Source organism: Balaenoptera ricei, chromosome 8 (genome assembly GCF_028023285.1).
Source record: "Balaenoptera ricei isolate mBalRic1 chromosome 8, mBalRic1.hap2, whole genome shotgun sequence".
In the NCBI taxonomy this organism is placed as follows: Eukaryota; Metazoa; Chordata; class Mammalia; order Artiodactyla; family Balaenopteridae; genus Balaenoptera; species Balaenoptera ricei.
The window spans coordinates 97,314,091-97,335,456 of NC_082646.1; the positions used below are offsets into that span (position 1 = coordinate 97,314,091).

The 21,366-nt window shown below is 38.6% G+C and overlaps 1 protein-coding gene and 1 non-coding gene across 2 annotated transcripts in view; both read left to right on the top strand.

Annotated features, from left to right (window-relative positions):
- Window positions 1-21,366, top strand: part of HSD17B12 (hydroxysteroid 17-beta dehydrogenase 12) — a 178,894-nt gene that overhangs the window by 144,547 nt on the left and 12,981 nt on the right. Inside the window, exons 7-9 of the mRNA XM_059931416.1 lie at window positions 5,096-5,130; window positions 12,494-12,575; window positions 14,216-14,281. Coding sequence (XP_059787399.1) covers window positions 5,096-5,130; window positions 12,494-12,575; window positions 14,216-14,281 — 183 coding nt within the window. The remainder of the gene's footprint in view (window positions 1-5,095; window positions 5,131-12,493; window positions 12,576-14,215; window positions 14,282-21,366) is intronic.
- On the top strand, window positions 28-133 carry LOC132371190 (U6 spliceosomal RNA). Its single transcript, XR_009504811.1, has one exon. It is a non-coding gene; the product is annotated as a U6 spliceosomal RNA (small nuclear RNA).

Sequence of the window (21,366 nt, forward strand, 5' to 3'; positions counted from 1 at the left end):
ATTCACCTGTATAAAGAATATATTTTAGTTCTCACTTCAGCAGCACATATACTAGAATTGGAACGATACAGAGAAGATCAGCATGGCCCTGTAGAAGGATGACATGCAGATTTGTGAGGTGTTCCATATTTTTGATGTTAACTAAACTTATTGTGGTAATCGTTTCACAATATATACATATATCATTATGTTATATACCTTAAACTAATAAAAAGTTATATGTCAATTATATCTCAATGAAATGGGGAGAAAAAAGACTATATTTTGAAGATGTCCACACACTGATGACCATCAAGACTGATTTAATGTTTAGCATGCTGTTGATATAATTTTGTAAGTCAGATTATATCTTATGGGGTTTTATTTTGTCTCTGATCATTTCCTGTATAATCTTTGCCATTCAGAAAGGAGACATTTAATATATGACATGCGCAGTGTAAGGAAAAAACAGCTCCCAATGTGTGCATTTGTATTTCCTTAATATCCCAGCTTAAGGTGATATTTCTTATTGGACTGTATTTATGTGTACATAATATGTAATGTGTAAATGTACATCTTGGGGGAAAACCTGAGTTAAACTTTAAAACTCTGCACGACTGCTTATTAAATATTCAAATGGTACTGAGATCCCTGGTCAGAATAAAGAATCCATCAGCAGATCTTGTAGACTTCCCTGGTAGTTCTCCAGATTGATCAGTGCCTACAAATCCCATCCCTTCTCTCCTTTTGTGTAGGAAAGCTGAACAGTTAGTGGCTACCCCTGTCAACTCTACTTAGCTACTTTGCACTTAACAAGTCTCATTTCCTTACTGCAAATGCGCTTGTGCGTGCGCACATGCATACACATGCACAAGCACACACACACACACACACACACACACACACACACACCTACCCCTAGGTGAGAACATTTTTATTGTCAGTCTTCTCCTTCCTCATCCTGTTTCTAGTGATCTACGGACTTCGGGGAACTGCATAATAGCTTCTTTTCACAAAATGCTTGGGGACCTCTTTATAATACATTAGGTAAGCATTATGGTCCCCTGATGAAATGTACTAAATAAAAAAATGTTTTCAGATACAGCTAAGAATGCATATAATCTATCCTTACAAAGAAAATCCTCCACAACTGTTACCATGCCTGATGTACATCTGCTTGTAATACTAGCATGGGAAGCTGTCCATGACGTATGATATGCACACTGCATGACGTATATAATAGGATGCACATATTTTTACTTCTTTGTATATTTCATCCATTCAACAAAAAGTTTTTTTAAATGCATTAATTCTAATAGCATATTGTAATTTCCTGCAGCTGTTTGCATTTTTGCATTCTATTCCCTTGATTAGAATTTTTTTTCTGCCTAGTGAACTCTTATTTATTCTTTCAGAACTTAACTGAACCGTAATCTGTGAAGCTCTACCTGTTTCCCCAGTCGTAACTAGTCCCTCTCCTAAGAGTTGGTGCCCTCTGTCCTTACTCCTGTTGTCCCACTCATAGCATTGTCGTGTAATGATTTATTTATATAAATATCTGTTCTCCTGCTCAGTCGTGAGCTCCCATCACCCAACCCTGATTCAAGTAACTAACATGTCTTCTACTGAATGGAAGAATGCCTGTTTATTACTTCGCATTGCTCCAGGCCATGAGTTGATATGCATAGAGCATTTTGAGAGCTCTTTTATTTCCTGTGTCTGATAAAGTAACATCAAATGTATTTTGTGATTCCAGTTCTTTAATTCTTATCCATATGCTTATTGAGATTTTCTTTAAAAAAAAAGCTTTATCGAGGGATAGTTTATATACTCTATAAAATTCATCCATTTTAAGCGTATAGTTGAATGGTTTTTAGTAAATTTACACAATCTTGAAATCATCATGGCACTCTAATTTTAGAACAGTTCTTTTACCCTAAGAAGCTCCCAATTGAGGCACTTTAAAATATTGCTGGAACTGTCCAGAAATTTCTGTGTGGTGAGTTGAATTGGATGACCTCAAAATGTGTCACTGTTTTTGGCTCTCAACTGTGTTGGGCACAACATAGTTAAGGGAGGCCTAGATACTTAGTGGTGCTGTGTCCTGAAAGAAGAGTGCACGCTGGCAATAAAGGACATAATTCTCTTTCAGGGGCTTACTCCGTGGTGCGCTCTGTGCTAGGTCCGTTATGTACATCACCTTATATGAAATTCAGAATATAATAAGCTGTGATGTAGATGCCTTCTTCATTTAATACATAAAGGTTAAGAGGACTTCAGAGGAGGATAAGAAACAAACTCGAGGTCACATGGCTAGGAGTGGAAGGGCTAGGATTAGCTCTTTGGCCTGAGTACATACCACATTGCCTTAAACATTCAGCAGCTATTGCTACATGTGGAGCGATTCCTATACTCCTGTAAAAACATAAATCTTAGGAAACATGTAAGCCGATTTGAAGAGTTGTTATTTAATCTGAAAAGAGAAGAGCTGACTGCGTTGAAAGGATAAACTTTGAACTCAGCCTTTTCAGCTTTTTCTTTGACTTGGTTCCATACAGTTTTTTGGGGGGGTGGGTTTTTTTTTTATTTTTTATTTTTGGCTGCGTTCGGTCTTCGTTGCTGTGCGCAGGCTTTCTCTAGTTGCGGTGCCAGGCTTCTCATTGTGGTGGCTTCTCTTGTTGCGGAGCACGGGCTCTAGGCGCGCGGGCTTCAGTAGTTGTGGCTCGTGGGCTCAGTAGTTGTGGCGCACAGGCTTAGTTGCTCCATGGCATGCGGGATCTTCCCGGACCAGGGCTTGAACCTGTGTCCCCTGAATTGGCAGGTGGATTCTTAACCACTGTGCCACCAGGGAAGCCCAGTTCCATACCGTTTGGTCTGAGGCTGAGCGGGCACATTCTGACTTGAGTCAAGCAGACCTAGAAGAGGGAAGAAATAGGGTCGTGTTTTAACAAACTATAAAATATTGAAGCCATTTGGGCTGTCACCATAATTTCTGATTGAGTTTGCTTTGGGGATTGTTTCTCTGTTAAGTCATAAAATGTTAACACTGGTTGGTCTTTAACAATTCACAAGGTCAGTTATGTCAGTTAGAATATTGGTTTGGCTGCTGTAGCAGAGGTTTAGTAATGGCTTAAATAAAATAGAAATTTATTTCTCTGTCGGATAAAAGGCTAGGTGGGTAAGCAATGTTTGGCATAAGAGCTCCACAATCATTAGAGATCCTGCCTCTTTTTATCTCACTGTTCTGCCACCATTAGCACATGGTTTCACCTTGGGGTCTAGGATGGCTGCTTTAGCTCCTTCCGTCACATCTACTTTCTAGCCATCAAGAGGAGGAACAGGCACAGAGGAGGACATGTATTTTTTTCCTCCTTTAAGGGCATGACCAAGAAATTGCATGTGTTACTTGTCATCTTATCAGATAGAACATAGTTATAGGGCCACATGCACTGTGAGAGAGAATGCAGAAAGTACAGTTTTTATGGCCGGCATATCCAACTGAAAATTCAGTTGTTATATTAAGGAAAGAATGAATGTTGAGGGACAGTTGGCATTCTTTGCCCCATCCTTCTATGAAGATGAGTTTAATATGAGAAGCATAGAGGGACTTCCCTGGCGGTCCAATGCTTAAGACTTCACGATTCCACTGCAGGGGGCACGGGTTCCATCCCTGGTTGGGGACCTAAGATCCCGCGTGCAGTGTGGCGCAGGCAAAAACAAACAAAAAAACCCCCAAAAACGCAAGCGCAGACTTATATGTAAGAAGGAGGGAGATAGGGGATGCTTCAGGCCAAACTCTTTCTTACGGTCTCTCCTTTTTTCATCTGGAAGATTTGACCAAATCTAGATACTTCTGTTGAAATGATTCCCCTAGGCTTTGAAGACACCACTTTGTCTGTTTAGAAGTTGGCAGTGTGTTAGTCTACCTTTTATGATGCAGTGTCAGTTTGAATTCGTGTTCTTCCTGGAGAAATGTATGCAACGGCCCCAAGGTTGATATCTGGGTTGGGAGTACTCCAGAGCAGATTCTACGTTGGTAAAGTCTGGATGCGTTTTCTTTCTTCAAAATGTTTCTAGGAAAACATTCTCTGCTCGTCAGAATGCTGTTTTAATTAAGACATTATTCAAGATAGAAAGCTTAAAATTCCTATGGTTGGCATGCATGCAAACTTTTCTGTAACAAAACAGCATTTGTTTCTTAGAGAACTGATGATATTCAGGAGTCCAGAGTTCATACTCCAACCTCAGTACTTAACTATGACGTGACCTTGACTAAGCCAGTGGATGTCTTAACTTTTCTTAGTTAATAGTATCTTAAAACAGAGTTTAGAAGTACTTTCTCTCGTCATAGTATATGTATTTAGTCAACAACTATGAAGTCCTTTAAAAATGTGGGTGTCCATGGAATTTTCTGGCGGTCCAGTGGTTAAGACTCCGCGCTTCCACTGCAGGGGGTGTGGGTTCGATCCCTGGTCCAGGAGCTAAGATCCTGCCTGCCGTGCAGTGCGGCCAAAAATAAAAATAAAAAAATTAAAATGCTGGTGTCCTTTTTTTCATTGTTGGTTATTTGAGATGACAGATAACTTTAACTTTCTTTAAGGATGCGTTTTACTCACAGTTAGCTTGAGCAACAAGAGAAATAAATGTGAAGATAGACCTAATACTTGCCAACATGTCACTTTATGGCATTCTTCTAAAGGCTTTTTTGATAGGAAAAGGTTATTTGATCTCTTGAGATTAAAAAGCTTAAGTAAGTTTGGTAGGCAGGATATTTCTTGTGATAACATATGTCCTTTTCTGAGAATGTATTTTGGGAGACATGGATTTCACCATAAAGCCTTAATTATTTGAAGATCTGCATGTCAGTATTACATTTCAGGCAAGACTAATTTTAGCCAAGTTCACTGAGAGTATTTACAGTATTATCTCCAGTAATTTCATCTGATTCCTTTTTAGCACGCTTGCCACAGGCAAATTGTACAGAGTATATCAAATAACTGCTGTCTGTAGAAGTGGCGAGTGGTTTCGTGATTCCCTCCCTGTTTGTGTGGGTGAGTTCTCTCCACTCTCTCTGTAGCCTGCATCCTCACTGATGTTTTCTTTTTCTCTTTTGCAGATGACATGGTTGGTACTGCCTGGCATGGTAGAAAGGTGAGTCATAAGCTCACACACAAACACTAGAGCAACAGAGCTCATGATTATTTATAGGGAGAATCCTTACTTTGAAAAATTCATTAAAGTGACTAATGAACCTCTCCTCCATGTCTTAGTGACAGAGTAATGTGCCAGGCGAGTCACACGGTCAAGCATGAGTCATCTGGTGGTGGAGGCCTTTTCCACTCGATTCCCTTTTTATTTCCCTCTCCAGGGTTGTGTGGTTCCTTTACATCAGGATTAAAAAATCTGCTTGAGTCACCATCACTAACTCAATTGCCTGCTGTTCTGAGGGGGCGGATGGAGTTGCTAGGATATTCCCGGGAATGCCTTCCTAAAGCTTTATGCTCTCACAGCCCAAATCAGTGGACTTTCATGCAGCGAGACCCCATCCATCCTCTGGTGTTTTTTGTTCTTACTAGGAGAATGGATGTATGAGGGACTTGGGCATGTTAGAAAGTGATTATGAGATGTCAGCCCCCACCCTTGCCCTTGGAGGAACAGGCTGTGTCCTCTAGCCCCAGCTGTGTTCCAGTTTGAATGGGGTCCACTAGGATATGCTAGATGTCTTCATTTTTATTGAGAAATGTGTTGCTAAGTCCTTACATTTGAAATAGCGTGAAGTGTCAGATGGTAATTAAGCTCTTTTCCTCCCTTAGAGAAGCCTGAGTGATGGCTAAGCTTTCCAAGAAAACCTGTTGCAAAGAGCTGGGCTTGCTTGGTCATATGCTAAATTTAGGGCTTCACAGTCATCCTTCCTCTGCAAAATAGCTTTGAGTTTGGAAGAGATCCAAAGGAGTCACAGCTTTGCAAAGGGGAGACCCAGGGACCCTACTTCTGTGAAGAAACCTCCATGACCAGCTTTAGGCAGGGTTTACAGCTCGTGTTTATTGATTCCATGTTATGTGCCAGGTGTTGGATGAGAACTTGATATATGTTTGCTCATTTAACTTCGATAGCCTCCCACCATCATGCAAATAAGGACACTGAAGTTAGGAATCCATTTTGTTTTGCAGCTACTTTGTAGCAAGGCTCTTTCTTTGTAATGCATTTTACATGTGATTTTGTATATTTTAATTGCTTTATTTTAGTAAAATTCCCCTTAAAACCTTTAAACTACTTATTGATGGCTACAGTGGGAGTGTGCCCCTGATGGTCAGGTATGGAAGTGATGGTGGTCAAACCAGACCAGAATCCTAGAAGATTACAGAGAATTAGGGCAGACAGAGTAGAACTCAAGAGGGATGAAGTTTGGGTCATCAACTTAATTCTAGTTTGGATATCTGCAAGTGACACAGTATTAATTCAGGATAGTACATTCCATCCTTTAAAGAAGAAATTTATATACCACAGAGGTACTGTAAAAGGAATTTTTAAGTGTGTTGGTAAAAATCATATCAAAAGAGATATTGGTTATGACCAGGAAGAATTAGATTCAAAGAGTCAGAGAATTTCAGTACTTTAATTGAGACCAACCCCCCCTCATTTGACATAAAAAGTGAGATCCAAAGAAACTGAGTGCCATGAGGCTAAGTAATCAGTTAGTAAATGATACAGACACAAGGTGCTCACACCTCTCTCTGTAGACCTAGCAGCCACGATCACAGTTGTAGCTGGAGCCTTAGATAAAGACAAAGAATGCAAAGGAAAGGATCCATCTGTTTCAACAGGCATTCACTGAGTAAAGTTTATCATACAGAAGATGAATTGGATCCTTACCTGTAAGAAATCAAATTGATTTTACACGGGGGTTGCGAAATGATCTGGTAGAAAGCCATCATAGGCTAGGTATTGAAACTGATGTCACAGGGTTGATTGTGGCACCTGCTAAGAACTAGTCAGAAATGTAAGTGGGTTTTATGAATCGGTACTTTTGGATAGGAGAAGGAACAGCTATGTCTGCTTGAGTTAAAGGAGTTACTCGTTATATTAGTCAAGGCAGGCTAACTGCTATAACAGACCACCCCAGAATCTCAGTGGCTTAACACTCTAAAGGTTGATTTTCCCCTCACGTCACAGTCTGGTGTGGATCAGCGATCGGGGCTCTGCTCTACCCAGTCATCCAGGGATCTCAGGCTCCTTCCATCTGGGGTGAGGGGGTCCACTCTTCTCTTGGGCCTTGCGATTCTCTGCAGAAACATCTGCATCCAGCCAGCAGATGAGAGAAGAGAGGGGAAGGATGATTTTATGGGTGGTTTCATGGGCCAGGTCTAAAAGTGGTGTCCCTCACTTCTGCCCTCATCCCATTGTCTAGAACTCAGTCACAGGCTACAGCTAACTGCAAGGGAGGCCAGAAATGTTGTTAGCTGTGTGCCCAAGAAGAAAGAAAGACTCCGAGTTCACAGATCACCTGAAAGCATTCTTACTTACGTATTACAAGTGATTTGTTTATAGCCTACCCTTTTTACCATCCCCAAATGGCATAACTATGGTTGGTTACCGTACGTAGGTTTCGTATCTCCATTGAGGAACAGCAGGGTTCTTTGTTGTTGTGGGTTTTTCCCCTTTCACTGATTCTACTTCTGATGTATGCGATTTTCCAAACTCTCTAGAACTATAGCCTAGGGCCAGCTGACTATCACTAAACAAGTCCCTATAATCAAACTAAGGTATTATTATCATACAAGTAGAAAGTGCATAATTACGTTATAGAGGAAACTTGCTCTTTCCACTTCCCTGGAATTATAAACATTTTGTACAGCTGGAGCCAGGAGGTGGTTGCCATAACAACCATGGAAAAGCTAAAAATAGCCCCTTTCATACTGTATTGCTTAAGGTAGAATTATGACATGTTATGGTGTTTTAGGGCAGGCAGTTCTCTTTCATGTGGGAAATGTTTGCAAACTTTCTTCCACAAAGCAATGTTTGTATAATGTATTTGGATCGCTGGTTCTAATTATATATCTGACCTCCGTGATCCAGGATTCTTTTCTGACATGGAACCCTGTTTTGATACGTTTCTCAGTCTTTTTGAGAATCTGTTAGAGAACTGTCTGTACCAATTTCTGTGTTATGTTTAAGCTTAAAAAAAAAAAAAAAAAGTAATGACCCTCCAAGAGCACACTTACATGCTCCCTGATAAGAAGTGAAAATATGAAGAATTGGGATGTAGTCTTTTTTGCACAATCTCCCTTGTCTGCAGTCACACTCTGTATCAAGTAAGCGGTCCACATTAGGACTGACCCTGTGTTCCATTGCTTCACAGCAGCATTTACGCCTCCCCATCTTCCCCCCCTCACCTGCAGCGTGGAGCAGTGATGAGAGGGTCCCAAGGAAGGCAGAAATCAGTGACTTATTTCATGGGAGACCTGTTACTTCCTCTATGACAATAGTATTTTTGTAAGAGCTGTGCACAAGGATACTACAACAGTCTGATAGAATAGTGGGGCATGCAAGGAAGAAAAGAGGCTTGGGAATTTTTTTTATCCAAGTGATCATTAAGGAGAGTTTTCTAATTGGGGATTTCACAGGATGGAGGAACGTCTAGAAAGCATAGCTATAGGAGGCTATAAATACAAGGTACTGAATTTTATAGGGTTTGGTGTGTTTAATGTCTGGCTTGTGGGAGGGCTAGTCATTGAAGAGAATAATTTTGGATGAAAAGGTGCTTCCTTATCTGCAGTGGTGTTTTCTGCTTTGTATTTTGCAGTATTTTAATTCTAGTAGATCCTCAGTAACTCACACTACTGAGACACCATCGTGTGGCTGTTAGCAAGTAAGCAACCTGATGAATTAAGAATGTTGTATCACAGAAAATATTACTTGACTTGTTTATTTGGATATATGTCATAACAAACTAGAAATGTGCTGAAATATGAGCATCGTGAGTCTTCATTATGGAACTTCAGCAAATATTCTCAATGTACCTTCCAGTCTTAGAATTGTTCCCCAAGTCCCCAGAAAATGAGAGATTAACCAGGGTTTGGTTTTATGTTTGTTTCTGTGTGCAATTAAGCACAGCCCATTTTGTCCTTCTGCTTCATATAACAGAGTTGTCATGAGTCTGGCTGTGCCATGGAAACTGGTTTGACGTCACTAATTCTGCTTAGATGGGGGATTAGCGCTAGACAAAGTAGTTGATTTTAAAGGCGAGTCCTTTGTGCCTCGTGGTCCCAAATGTTCATCTCCATCTCTACGTAAAGAATAGATAGTGTATACAGTACAAGGATTGAGACAGCTCTACAAGTGTGTTATTTGTGATTTCAGACAAAACTAAGTCGAATATCATTATCCTTGGAGAGAGAGAGAGAGACTTGTATGCTGTTGTGTGTGGGGGGAAGGTTTTTTGTGAGACAAACCTTCTTCGTAGCACAGTGTTTTTGTGGAAGGGGTGTTTTCTCTACTGTCATTTTGATCCAGTGATAAATGCTATCCTTTTAGTGTTTACTTAGATCTAGTGCATTCTCGCTTTATACTTTGTTGGTGTTGGATTTGCTTTCATGCATTTTAGAGTGCAAATATGGTGTTTTGAATAAAGTACCTTCCAATTCTGACTTTTCACTAACTCAAACTAACTCTACCCCCTAGAAATTTTAAATTAGGGTAGAATATTTGAGAAACAAAACTCTCACTTGCCTCAAGGAGTAAACAAAGCACATGCCTGCATAATTGTGGCATATTTGACTATTGGTCTGTATTAATTTTGCAACCAGGAATGAGGTTTTTATTATCTTTAAATAAATTTTCCTGTATTGAAATCATTGCTTTGGTGAGTGAAGTTTTAGGAATCAGTTTTGGTGAGGTCAAGATTTAATTTTTAAATTGTTTTTGATAACATTTAAACTTTAATTTTGGAAGACTTTTAAATTGTATTTCATTTCTGTGGAAGGAAATAAAGAATGTAAGATTTTTGTTCAAGGGCACATGCAGCCACCTCAGCCAATTTGAGTATCATCCAGCCCATAATCCCGCTGATAAAACCAGCAGTGATAGGTTACAGTGAAAAACAGCATCTTCTACAACTACTTCAAATTGGCTTTTCTTCACTTGCTGTGAATGAGTGAGGACATAGCAATTCCTGGTTACATGAGAAAACATTAAAATAAAGCACTGCCTAAACCTACAAGGGTGCTTGGGGCTCAGGATGGGGTGCAACTTGTCAGGATTTGGGGTTACTTCTCAGAAAGCATATTGTATTGCAGAAGATACAATAGCTTTCTTAGCTTCTACTTGATTGGGATCTGCCCTTAGCTTAAAGGTGACACATTCCAGTATATCATAAATATATTTCACTTTCTCTTTCTCTTTTTTAATAGATTTATTGAGAATATATTTCACATATCATAAAATCCACTCATTTAAAGCATATAATTTGATGGTTTCTAGTATATCCACAGAGTATATCACCACCATGATCTAATTTGAGAACATTTTTAACACCCTATAAAAGATAAAGATATTTTACGGGACTTCCCTGGTGGCGCAGTGGTTAAGAATCCGCCTGTCAATGCAGGGGACATGGGTTCGAGCCCTGGTCCGGGAAGATCCCACATGCCTCAGAGCAGCTAAGCCCGTGCGCCACAACTGTTGAGCCTGTGCGCCTATAGCCTGCGAGCCACAACTACTGAAGCCCGTGGGCCTAGAGCCCGTGCTCTGCAACAAGAGAAGCCACCACAATGAGAAGCCCATGCACCACAACGAAGAGTAGCCCCCGCTCACCGCAATTAGAGAAAGCCCGTGCACAGCAAGGAAGACCCAACACAGCCAAAATTAATTAATTAATTTAAAAAAAAAAGATATTTTAAACATCATAAATTAATACCGTATTAAAAGTCCCAGTAACCAAAGTGGTTTTTAACCCATTTCGGTCAAAGGAATGTCTCACAAATACAGATAAAATGAAATTACTAGATACTCATTGCTAATTCACCAGTTTTTATCTTAGAGTAATTGGGTTCTAACTCCTGATAGGCATTCTTACTCTCTTAACATTTAAAAAGAAAAGCCTTTTCTGTCTGTGTGAGAGATGCAAGCAAAAACTACAAGAATGGTATAATTAATACATTGACTAAATATTTCCAACTTTCTTCAAAACCGTAATATAACAATTTAAAATTTGAGATTTGATTTCTGTGTCCAACGTGTTAATGGATTTCGCTGCTTAGGAAAGTGTATATAACTATTACTAATAAGGACTTCAGTTCAAAAACAGAAACAAAAAACAACAGCTCGTTTTCAGTGACTCATTAAGCGGAGGGTCCAGACTTCCATTTGATGGTTGAAGTGGCATCTCGCCTAGAGGCTGGCAGATGGACCAGGTGACCTTTGGGGATTATTTCTTTTCAGAGTTTTGTCTAAAATAACTTAGATGCCATTTAATCATGTTTCTTTTATTATTTTGTTTAAGAGGAGTCTGTATCGTCCTTTAAAAAAAATACTTAAAAATTAGGCCTTAGGAAGTAAATTCAGCTCAAGAATAATGAGAAACTAAGCTGAAGGAAAGGAACCTGATCTAGAAGGCAGGAGGCAGGTGGGGCAGATTGCAGTAGCTGAACAAGGGGACCAACTCCCCTGAGAAGAATGGATTTGAGGGGGAAACGTTGGCTGTTAATTCTGTCTAAAATTCCTAAAACCCTAACTTCACACTTTACCCAAGCCATATACGGCTGCTGACAACTTGTGTGTTTTTACAGCATTGCCTTCCTCAAACTAATTTTCATTTATTTGTAGAATGAGTAATTCCTGGTAACTCTCTGACTTTGAACTTTCATTAGTCGCTAAAAGTTACAGTAGAAATTGAGCTTTGCCTCTTGGCAAAAGAATATGGTTTGATGAACTATAGAGTCGCATATTTTAGAGTCAACTCTGCATTTAGTGCCTGAGAGCAGGACATAACCATTCATTCATGTAAGTACCTGTTACATGCTCAGGACCATGCAGAGTATTTCTAGGAAAAGTGTAAGATAAGGGCTCTGAGGTCTAGAAGCTTATGGTTTTTTTGAGGGAGAAGAATGTTTATACTCATAGAATGATTAAATATGACAGCATGATAGTATGTGGTGATATGCCAAATTAAAGGCATACAAGGAGTACTCTTAAGAGTAAGAATTCTTGTTGCTATGGCCAGAGAAGACCTCAGAGAATAGAAATCAACTCGAGGAGACTGAAGATCTAATCCGGTCATGCCCCTGATTACTAAGACTGAGAAATGAGCTAATTGCAAAGAAGAGCTATTTTTAGTTGATTGAGTTATGCCTCGCTCACTGACCAAGCATGTCACGTGCTGATGAAAGGCAAGGAGAGATGTGTGTTAGAAGAACAGCCAGGTTATTATGTTTCAAATAATTAGATATCTAGATCTGTAATTTATAAACAATTGTATATATGATTTCATTCTGTTTACTTGCATCTTCCTTTTTAGATCTAAAGGGGCAATTCTGAACATCTCCTCTGCCAGTGGCATGTACCCAGTTCCACTGTTGACCATGTACTCTGCAACCAAGGTGAACAATTTTTTAGTAAATTGTGTCAGAATAAGAATAACGAATACTTTTCAGTCTGAGAAATGGGCATGGAACTTTCTTGAAGTTATAGCCTTAGCAGTTTTCAAATGGACTGAGAAGAAAAGGAAAATAGCCAACACTAGTTTCAGAGGAGCCAGAGCTGGAGATATACTGACTGGTATTAACTTTACAAATGAGGCACCAAGATCTCAGATCCGCAGATGCTTTTTTTCTCCCAATAGTTTACTGGTTTTAAAATTGGTATTTGTACTTCCCAACAGAGAGGTGGTCTGGACCAGTTAGCTCAGCTGATCAGAACATAACATAAATGAGTCTAAGAATGGGAATTTGATTCGTGAATGACTCAGCACACAGCTTAAGTGCCAGGTCCGCAGAGCTTAGAAGGATCGCAGCTAGTCAGCACATAGATACACATAGTATGCACAAGATAGATGGGGAGAGTGTGAGTTTTTGCCACATTATTCAGAGTTCACAGATATTTACTGCCACTTCTGGAGTGAGACAAGACTTTTCCAGAACTCTCTGTAAGATGCCATAATTTTAGACCACATCACCATTCACCTCTTCACGTTACTACTAGGACAGTAGTTAAGAACGCATTTGGTACTGCCTGCAGGTCAATAGCATCGTTTTCAAATACATTGTTGAAGCATAGGATACATCTCTGAAATAAAAATGACCATTGGGACGCTGAAATTAAACAAGCTTTTAGGGGAAAATGAACAAAATAAAATGCAGAATAAGAACTTGCAATATGACAGGAAAGGAAAAGAGCAAAACACCTGCCCTCTTTTTCACTTGGCTCTTTGTCCCCTGGAAAAACTTAAAGTGACTACGTACTGTATTTTGAAAAAGCTTGGCTCCGCCCCCCCAGCCCTGCAATCTTGCTTGCTTTCTATATATCTGAAACATGCAGTAGGCATGTTTAAAATGAACACCATGTTTCTTGAAGGTGAACTTCAACTTCTTCTTGCCTGTTCTGCTCCACGGAAAGACTGTCACAAATTAGGACCCTAGTGGAGTCATCATTGATACTTTGCATCTCAAGCCTGAGGTTGAGTCCACCTTTGTAAAAAATGGCACATTATATTTTACAAATAGATTTAAAGTTGTTCTATTGGAAGAAGATGGGCTGTCACGTTCACCTCTACACTTCTTGGATCTTGCCATCCCAAAGGACCAAGAGGACGCTTGCTCTTTTCTTCTCTTTACTGACAACAAAATCCCCATAGAACAGACTTGAACAGAATTCATACTGTGTTTCTGTTTGAATGGCAAGTGGGGAGGAGGAACGCATCCTTTGTTATATAATAAGACGTTTCTTCTCGGAAAGTCATTTTCCAAAAAAAGAAAAGATAAGAAGAGCCTTTTCCAGTTAAATCAGAATTTGGTCTGGATATTATATTTGGTAAGAGAATACTTAATTTAGTGGCAGATAAAGAAAACTTGAGGTTTTGAAGGTTTTTTTTTTTTTAAGGTCTCTTCTGCATTTGAAATGAAAAGAATGATTAGAAACTATAGTGTTAAATGGTTAGTTGATTATTTTTGTTTCCATGGCTACAGATCAGGCAGATTGATGTAATATGTGTGTTTGTGTTCTCACTCCCACCCCCTCCCAGGCTTTTGTAGATTTCTTCTCTAGGTGCCTCCATGAGGAATATAAGAGCAAGGGCATCTTTGTGCAGGTGAGTAGAGTTTGTTTCAGTTAAGTATCCCTGTTTTTGTGTGGTTTCCACAGCAACTGTTGCTGTCTTGGCAACGAAAGAAAATCACATTCCTAAGTAAGTGAATGTGACGTTAGCACACCATTAAAGACATGGTTTCTTTTCCTTTATGCACTTAAGTCTAGATTTTAAACAATTATTTCCTAGAATTTTTAAGTGGTAATGCCTAAAGTAGAACTATGCAGCATAAACAGTTGGTGCATAATAATTGTAAGTTCTTATGATCTTATTTTGAGAGAATTAGACTGTCAATATCTCTCAGCTGCCAGGTATGCAAGGAGTGCCATGGCTATTCCAAAGCCTCTGTATAATAATCACAAGAGAGGAGAGAGCTGAATAAAACTGAGTTTTACTAGAGAGAGGATGACTCCATACAACAGGATGATATAGGTGTGGTAGTGATCTTTTACTTTTTTTTAATTGTGGTAAAATATACATAACCGAAAACACCATTTAAATCACTTTTAAGTATGCAGTTCAGTGGCATTAAGTACATTGACATTGTTATGCACCCATTACTACCTTACATCTCCAGGACTTTTTTCATCCTCCAAAACTGAAACTCTGTATTCATTAAACAATAACTTTCCATTTCCCCTCCCCCCAGCCCCTGACAACCACCATTCTACTTTCTGTCTCTGAATTTGACCTCACTAGGTACTTCATGTGAGTGGAATCCTACAGTATTTGTCTTTTTGTGACTGGCTTATTTCACTTAGCATAATGTCTTCAGTCTTCACACATGTTATAGGATGTGTCAGAATTTCCTTCATAATTCCATTGTGTGTATATACCACATTGTGTTTATACATTCATCTGTCCATGGACATTTGGGAGGTTTCCACCACTTGACTGCTGTGAATAATGCTGCTATGAACATGGGTGTACACCTATCTTTTTGAGACCCTGCTTTCAATTCTTTTGGATATGTACCCAGAAATGGAATTGCTGGATCATATGATAATTCTTTTTGTTTGTTTTGAAGAATCGCCTTACTGTTTTCCATAGTAGCTGCCCTATTTTACGTTCCTACCAGCAATGCATAAGGGTTCCAGTTTCTTCGCATCCTCGGCAATACTCGTTATCTTCTTTTTGTTTGTTTGTGTTTAATAGTAGCCATCGTTATGAGTGTGAAGTGGTATCACATTGTGGTTTTGATTTGGATTTGCATTTCCTCAATGATTAGTGCAGTTGAGCATCTTTTCAAGTGTTTACTGGCCATTTGGCTATCTTCTTTGGAGAAATGTCTATTGAAGTTCTTTGCCCATTTTTTCATTGGGTTGCTTGCTTTTAATTTTTGAATTGTAGGAGTTCTTGATATAGTCTAGATATTAACCCTTTATTAGGTGTATGATTTGTAAATATGTTCTCCCTCTCTGTGGGTTACCTTTTCACTCTATGGATAGTGTCCTTTGATGCTCAAAAGTTTTAAATTTTGATGTACTCCAATTTGTCTATTTTTTGTGGTTGTTGCCTGTGCTTTTGGTGTCATATCCAAGAAATCATTGCCAAATCAAATGTCATGAGGGTTTTTCCCTATTTTTTAAAAAATTTTATTGACGTATAGTTGATTTTCCCCCCTATGTTTTCTTTCAAGAGTTTTATAGTTTTAGCTCTTACATTTAGGCCTTTGATCCATTTTGACTTAATTTTTATACAGACCTTTGATTTTATTATGTAGCTAACAGATACAATGCTGTGAAACTACAGTACAAAATACAAGAGGAAGCAAATGTAGAGGTTTTTATGGGTGTCAGTCTCAAATCAGCTATTGCTCAACACAAAGAAATAATGGTTCACAGTATTTCCATGGTTAGGCACATTTTTAACAATGTCTTGGGAGAGGTTGCAATTCTTACCCCTTTCCTGCTCCTGTCTACGACCTGCCCCCACCTCTTCACACATCCAGTGTTCATTATTTAATTCTGTGAGCCTAGTATTTTCCTTTTTGCACCCTGAAGCCTCAAATGATCAATCATAATAATAATAGGTAATATTTGAGGGGATACTTTTGAGGAACAATGCTAAGCACTTCATATGTATCCATGTATTTCATTGCATCTCATAATCTTATAAGATGCTGTTGATCGCTACCCACCACCAGAGCCTCCCATCAAGCCTCTTAGATAGCCTCAACCACCAGAGGGCAGACAACAGAAGCAAGAAAAACTATAATCCTGCAGCCTGTGGACCAAAAACCACAGTTACAGAAAGATAGAGAAGATGAAAAGGCAGAGGGCTATGTACCAGATGAAGGAACAAGAAAAAACCCCAGAAAAACAACTAAATGAAGTGGAGATAGGCAACCTTCCAGAAAAAGAATTCAGAATAATGATAGTGAAGATGATCCAGGACCTCGGAATAAGAATGGAGGCAAAGATTGAGAAGATGCAAGAAATGATTAACAAAGACCTAGAAGAATTAAAGAACAAACAAACAGAGATGACCAATACAATAACTGAAATGAAAACTACACTAGAAGGAATCAATAGCAGAATAACTGAGGCAGAAGAACGGATAAGTGACCTGGAAGACAGAATGATGGAATTCACTGCTGCGGAACAGACTAAAGAAAAAAGAATGAAAAGAAATGAAAACAGCCTAAGAGACCTCTGGGACAACATTAAACGCAATAACATTCGCATTATAGGGGTCCCAGAAGGAGAAGAGACAGAGAAAGGACCAGAGAAAATATTTGAAGAGATTATAGTCGAAAACTTCCCTAACATGGGAAAGGAAATAGCCACCCAAGTCCAGGAAGCGCAGAGAGTCCCATACAGGATAAACCCAAGGAGAAACACGCCGAGACACATAGTAATCAAAGTGGCAAAAATTAAAGACAAAGAAAAATTATTGAAAGCAGCAAGGGAAAAACGACAAATAACATACAAGGGAACTCCCATAAGGTTAACAGCTGATTTCTCAGCAGAAACTCTGCAAGCCAGAAGGGAGTGGCATGATATACTTAAAGTGATGAAAGGGAAGAACCTACAACCAAGATTACTCTACCCGGCAAGGATCTCATTTAGATTTGATGGAGAAATCAAAAGCTTTACAGACAAGCAAAAGCTAAGAGAATTCAGCACCACCAAACCAGCTCTACAACAAATGCTAAAGGAACTTCTCTAAGTGGGAAACACAAGAGAAGAAAAGGACCTACAAAAACAAACCCAAAACAATTAAGAAAATGGTCATAGGAACATACATATCGATAATTACCTTAAACGTGAATGGATTAAATGCCCCAACCAAAAGACATAGACTGGCTGAATGGATACAAAAACAAGACCCATATATATGCTGTCTACAAGAGACCCACTTTAGACCTAGGGACACATACAGACTGAAAGTGATGGGATGGAAAAAGATATTCCATGCAAATGGAAATCAAAAGAAAGCTGGAGTAGCTATACTCATATCAGATAAAATAGACTTTAAATTAAAGAATGTTACAAGAGACAAGGAAGGACACTACATAATGATCCAGGGATCAATCCAAGAAGAAGATATAACAATTATAAATATATATGCACCCAACATAGGAGCACCTCAATACATAAGGCAACTGCTAACAGCTATAAAAGAGGAAATCGACAGTAACACAATAATAGTGGGGGACTTTAACACCTCACTTACACCAATGGACAGATCATCCAAAATGAAAATAAATAAGGAAACAGAAGCTTTAAATGACACAATAGACCAGATAGATTTAATTGATATATATCGGACATTCCATCCAAAAACAGCAGATTACACGTTCTTCTCAAGTGCGCACGGAACATTCTCCAAGATAGATCACATCTTGGGTCACAAATCAAGCCTCAGTAAATTTAAGAAAATTGAAATCATATCAAGCATCTTTTCTGACCACAACGCTATGAGATTAGAAATGAATTACAGGGAAAAAAACGTAAAAAGGACAAACACATGGAGGCTAAACAATACGTTACTAAATAACCAAGAGATCACTGAAGAAATCAAAGAGGAAATCAAAAAATACCTAGAGACAAATGACAATGAAAACACGACGACCCAAAACCTATGGGATGCAGCAAAAGCAGTTCTAAGAGGGAAGTTTATAGCTATACAAGCCTACCTAAAGAAACAAGAAAAAGCTCAAGTAAACAATCTAACCTTACACTTAAAGAAACTAGAGAAAGAAGAACAAACAAAACCCAAAGTTAGCAGAAGGAAAGAAATCATAAAGATCAGAGCAGAAATAAATGAAATAGAAACAAAGAAAACAATAGCAAAGATCAATAAAACTAAAAGTTGGTTCTTTGAGAAGATAAACAAAATTGATAAGCCATTAGCCAGACTCATCAAGAAAAAGAGGGAGAGGACTCAAATCAATAAAATCAGAAATGAAAAAGAAGTTACAACAGACACTGCAGAAATACAAAACATCCTAAGAGACTACTACAAGCAACTTTATGCCAATAAAATGGACAACCTGGAAGAAATGGACAAATTCTTAGAAAGGTATAACCTTCCAAGACTGAACCAGGAAGAAATAGAAAATATGAACAGACCAATCACAAGTAATGAAATTGAAACTGTGATTAAAAATCTTCCAACAAACAAAAGTCCAGGACCAGATGGCTTCACAGGTGAATTCTATCAAACATTTAGAGAAGAGCTAACACCCATCCTTCTCAAACTCTTCCAAAAAATTGCAGAGGAAGGAACACTCCCAAACTCATTCTATGAGGCCACCATCACCCTGATACCAAAACCAGACAAAGACACTACAAAAAAAGAAAATTACAGACCAATATCACTGATGAATATAGATGCAAAAATCCTCAACAAAATACTAGCAAACAGAATCCAACAACACATTAAAAGGATCATACACCACGATCAAGTGGGATTTATCCCAGGGATGCAAGGATTCTTCAATATACGCAAATCAATCAATGTGATACACCATATTAACAAATTGAAGAATAAAAACCATATGATCATCTCAATAGATGCAGAAAAAGCTTTTGACAAAATTCAACACCCATTTCTGATAAAAACTCTCCAGAAAGTGGGCATAGAGGGAACCTACCTCAACATAATAAAGGCCATATATGACAAACCCACAGCAAACATCATTCTCAATGGTGAAAAACTGAAAGCATTTCCTCTAAGATCAGGAACGAGACAAGGATGTCCACTCTCACCACTATTATTCAACATAGTTCTGGAAGTCCTAGCCACGGCAATCAGAGAAGAAAAAGAAATAAAAGGAATACAAATTGGAAAAGAAGAAGTAAAACTGTCACTGTTTGCGGATGACATGATACTATACATAGAGAATCCTAAAACTGCCACCAGAAAACTGCTAGAGCTAATTAATGAATATGGTAAAGTTGCAGGATACAAAATGAATGCACAGAAATCTCTTGCATTCCTATACACTAATGATGAAAAATCTGAAAGAGAAATTATGGAAACACTCCCATTTACCATTGCAACAAAAAGAATAAAATACCTAGGAATAAACCTACCTAGGGAGACAAAAGACCTGTATGCAAAAAACTATAAGACACTGATGAAAGAAATTAAAGAAGATACCAACAGATGGAGAGATATACCATGTTCTTGGATTGGAAGAATCAACATTGTGAAAATGAGTATACTACCCAAAGCAATCTACAGATTCAATGCAATCCCTATCAAATTACCAATGGCATTTTTTACGGAGCTAGAACAAATCATCTTAAAATTTGTATGGAGACACAAAAGACCCCGAATAGGCAAAGCAGTCTTGAGGCAAAAAAATGGAGCTGGAGGAATCAGACTCCCTGACTTCAGACTATACTACAAAGCTACAGTAATCAAGACAATATGGTACTGGCACAAAAACAGAAACATAGATCAATGGAACAAGATAGAAAGCCCAGAGATTAACCCACGCACCTATGGTCAACTAATCTATGACAAAGGAGGCAAAGATATACAATGGAGAAAAGACAGTCTCTTCAATAAGTGGTGCTGGGAAAACTGGACAGCTACATGTAAAAGAATGAAATTAGAATACTCCCTAACACCATACACAAAAATAAACTCAAAATGGATTTGAGATCTAAATATAAGACTGGACACTATAAAACTCTTAGAGGAAAACATAGGAAGAACACTCTTTGACATAAATCACAGCAAGATCTTTTTTGATCCACCTCCTAGAGTAATGGAAATAAAAACAAAAATAAACAAATGGGACCTAATGAAACTTCAAAGCTTTTGCACAGCAAAGGAAACCATAAACAAGACGAAAAGACAACCCTCAGAATGGGAGAAAATATTTGCAAATGAATCAACGGACAAAGGATTAATCTCCAAAATATATAAACAGCTCATTCACCTCAATATCAAAGAAACAAACACCCCAATCCAAAAATGGGCAGAAGACCTAAATAGACATTTCTCCAAAGAAGACATACAGATGGCCACGAAGCACATGAAAAGATGCTCAACATCACTAATTATTAGAGAAATGCAAATCAAAACTACAATGAGGTATCACCTCACTCCTGTTAGAATGGGCATCATCAGAAAATCTACAAACAACAAATGCTGGAGAGGGTGTGGTGAAAAGGGAACCCTCTTGCACTGTTGGTGGGAATGTAAATTGATACAGCCACTATGGAGAACAATATGGAGGTTCCTTAAAAAACTAAAAATAGAATTACCATATGACCCAGCAATCCCACTACTGGGCATATACCCAGAGAAAACCGTAATTCAAAAAGACACATGCACCCGAATGTTCATTGCAGCACTATTTACAATAGCCAGGTCATGGAAGCAACCTAAATGCCCATCAACAGACGAATGGATAAAGAAGTTGTGGTACATATATACAATGGAATATTACTCAGCCATAAAAAGGAACGAAATTGAGTCATTTGTTGAGACGTGGATGGATCTAGAGACTGTCATACAGAGTGAAGTAAGTCAGAAAGAGAAAAACAAATATCGTATATTAATGCATGTATGCGGAACCTAGAAAAATGGTACAGATGAGCCAGTTTGCAGGGCAGAAGTTGAGA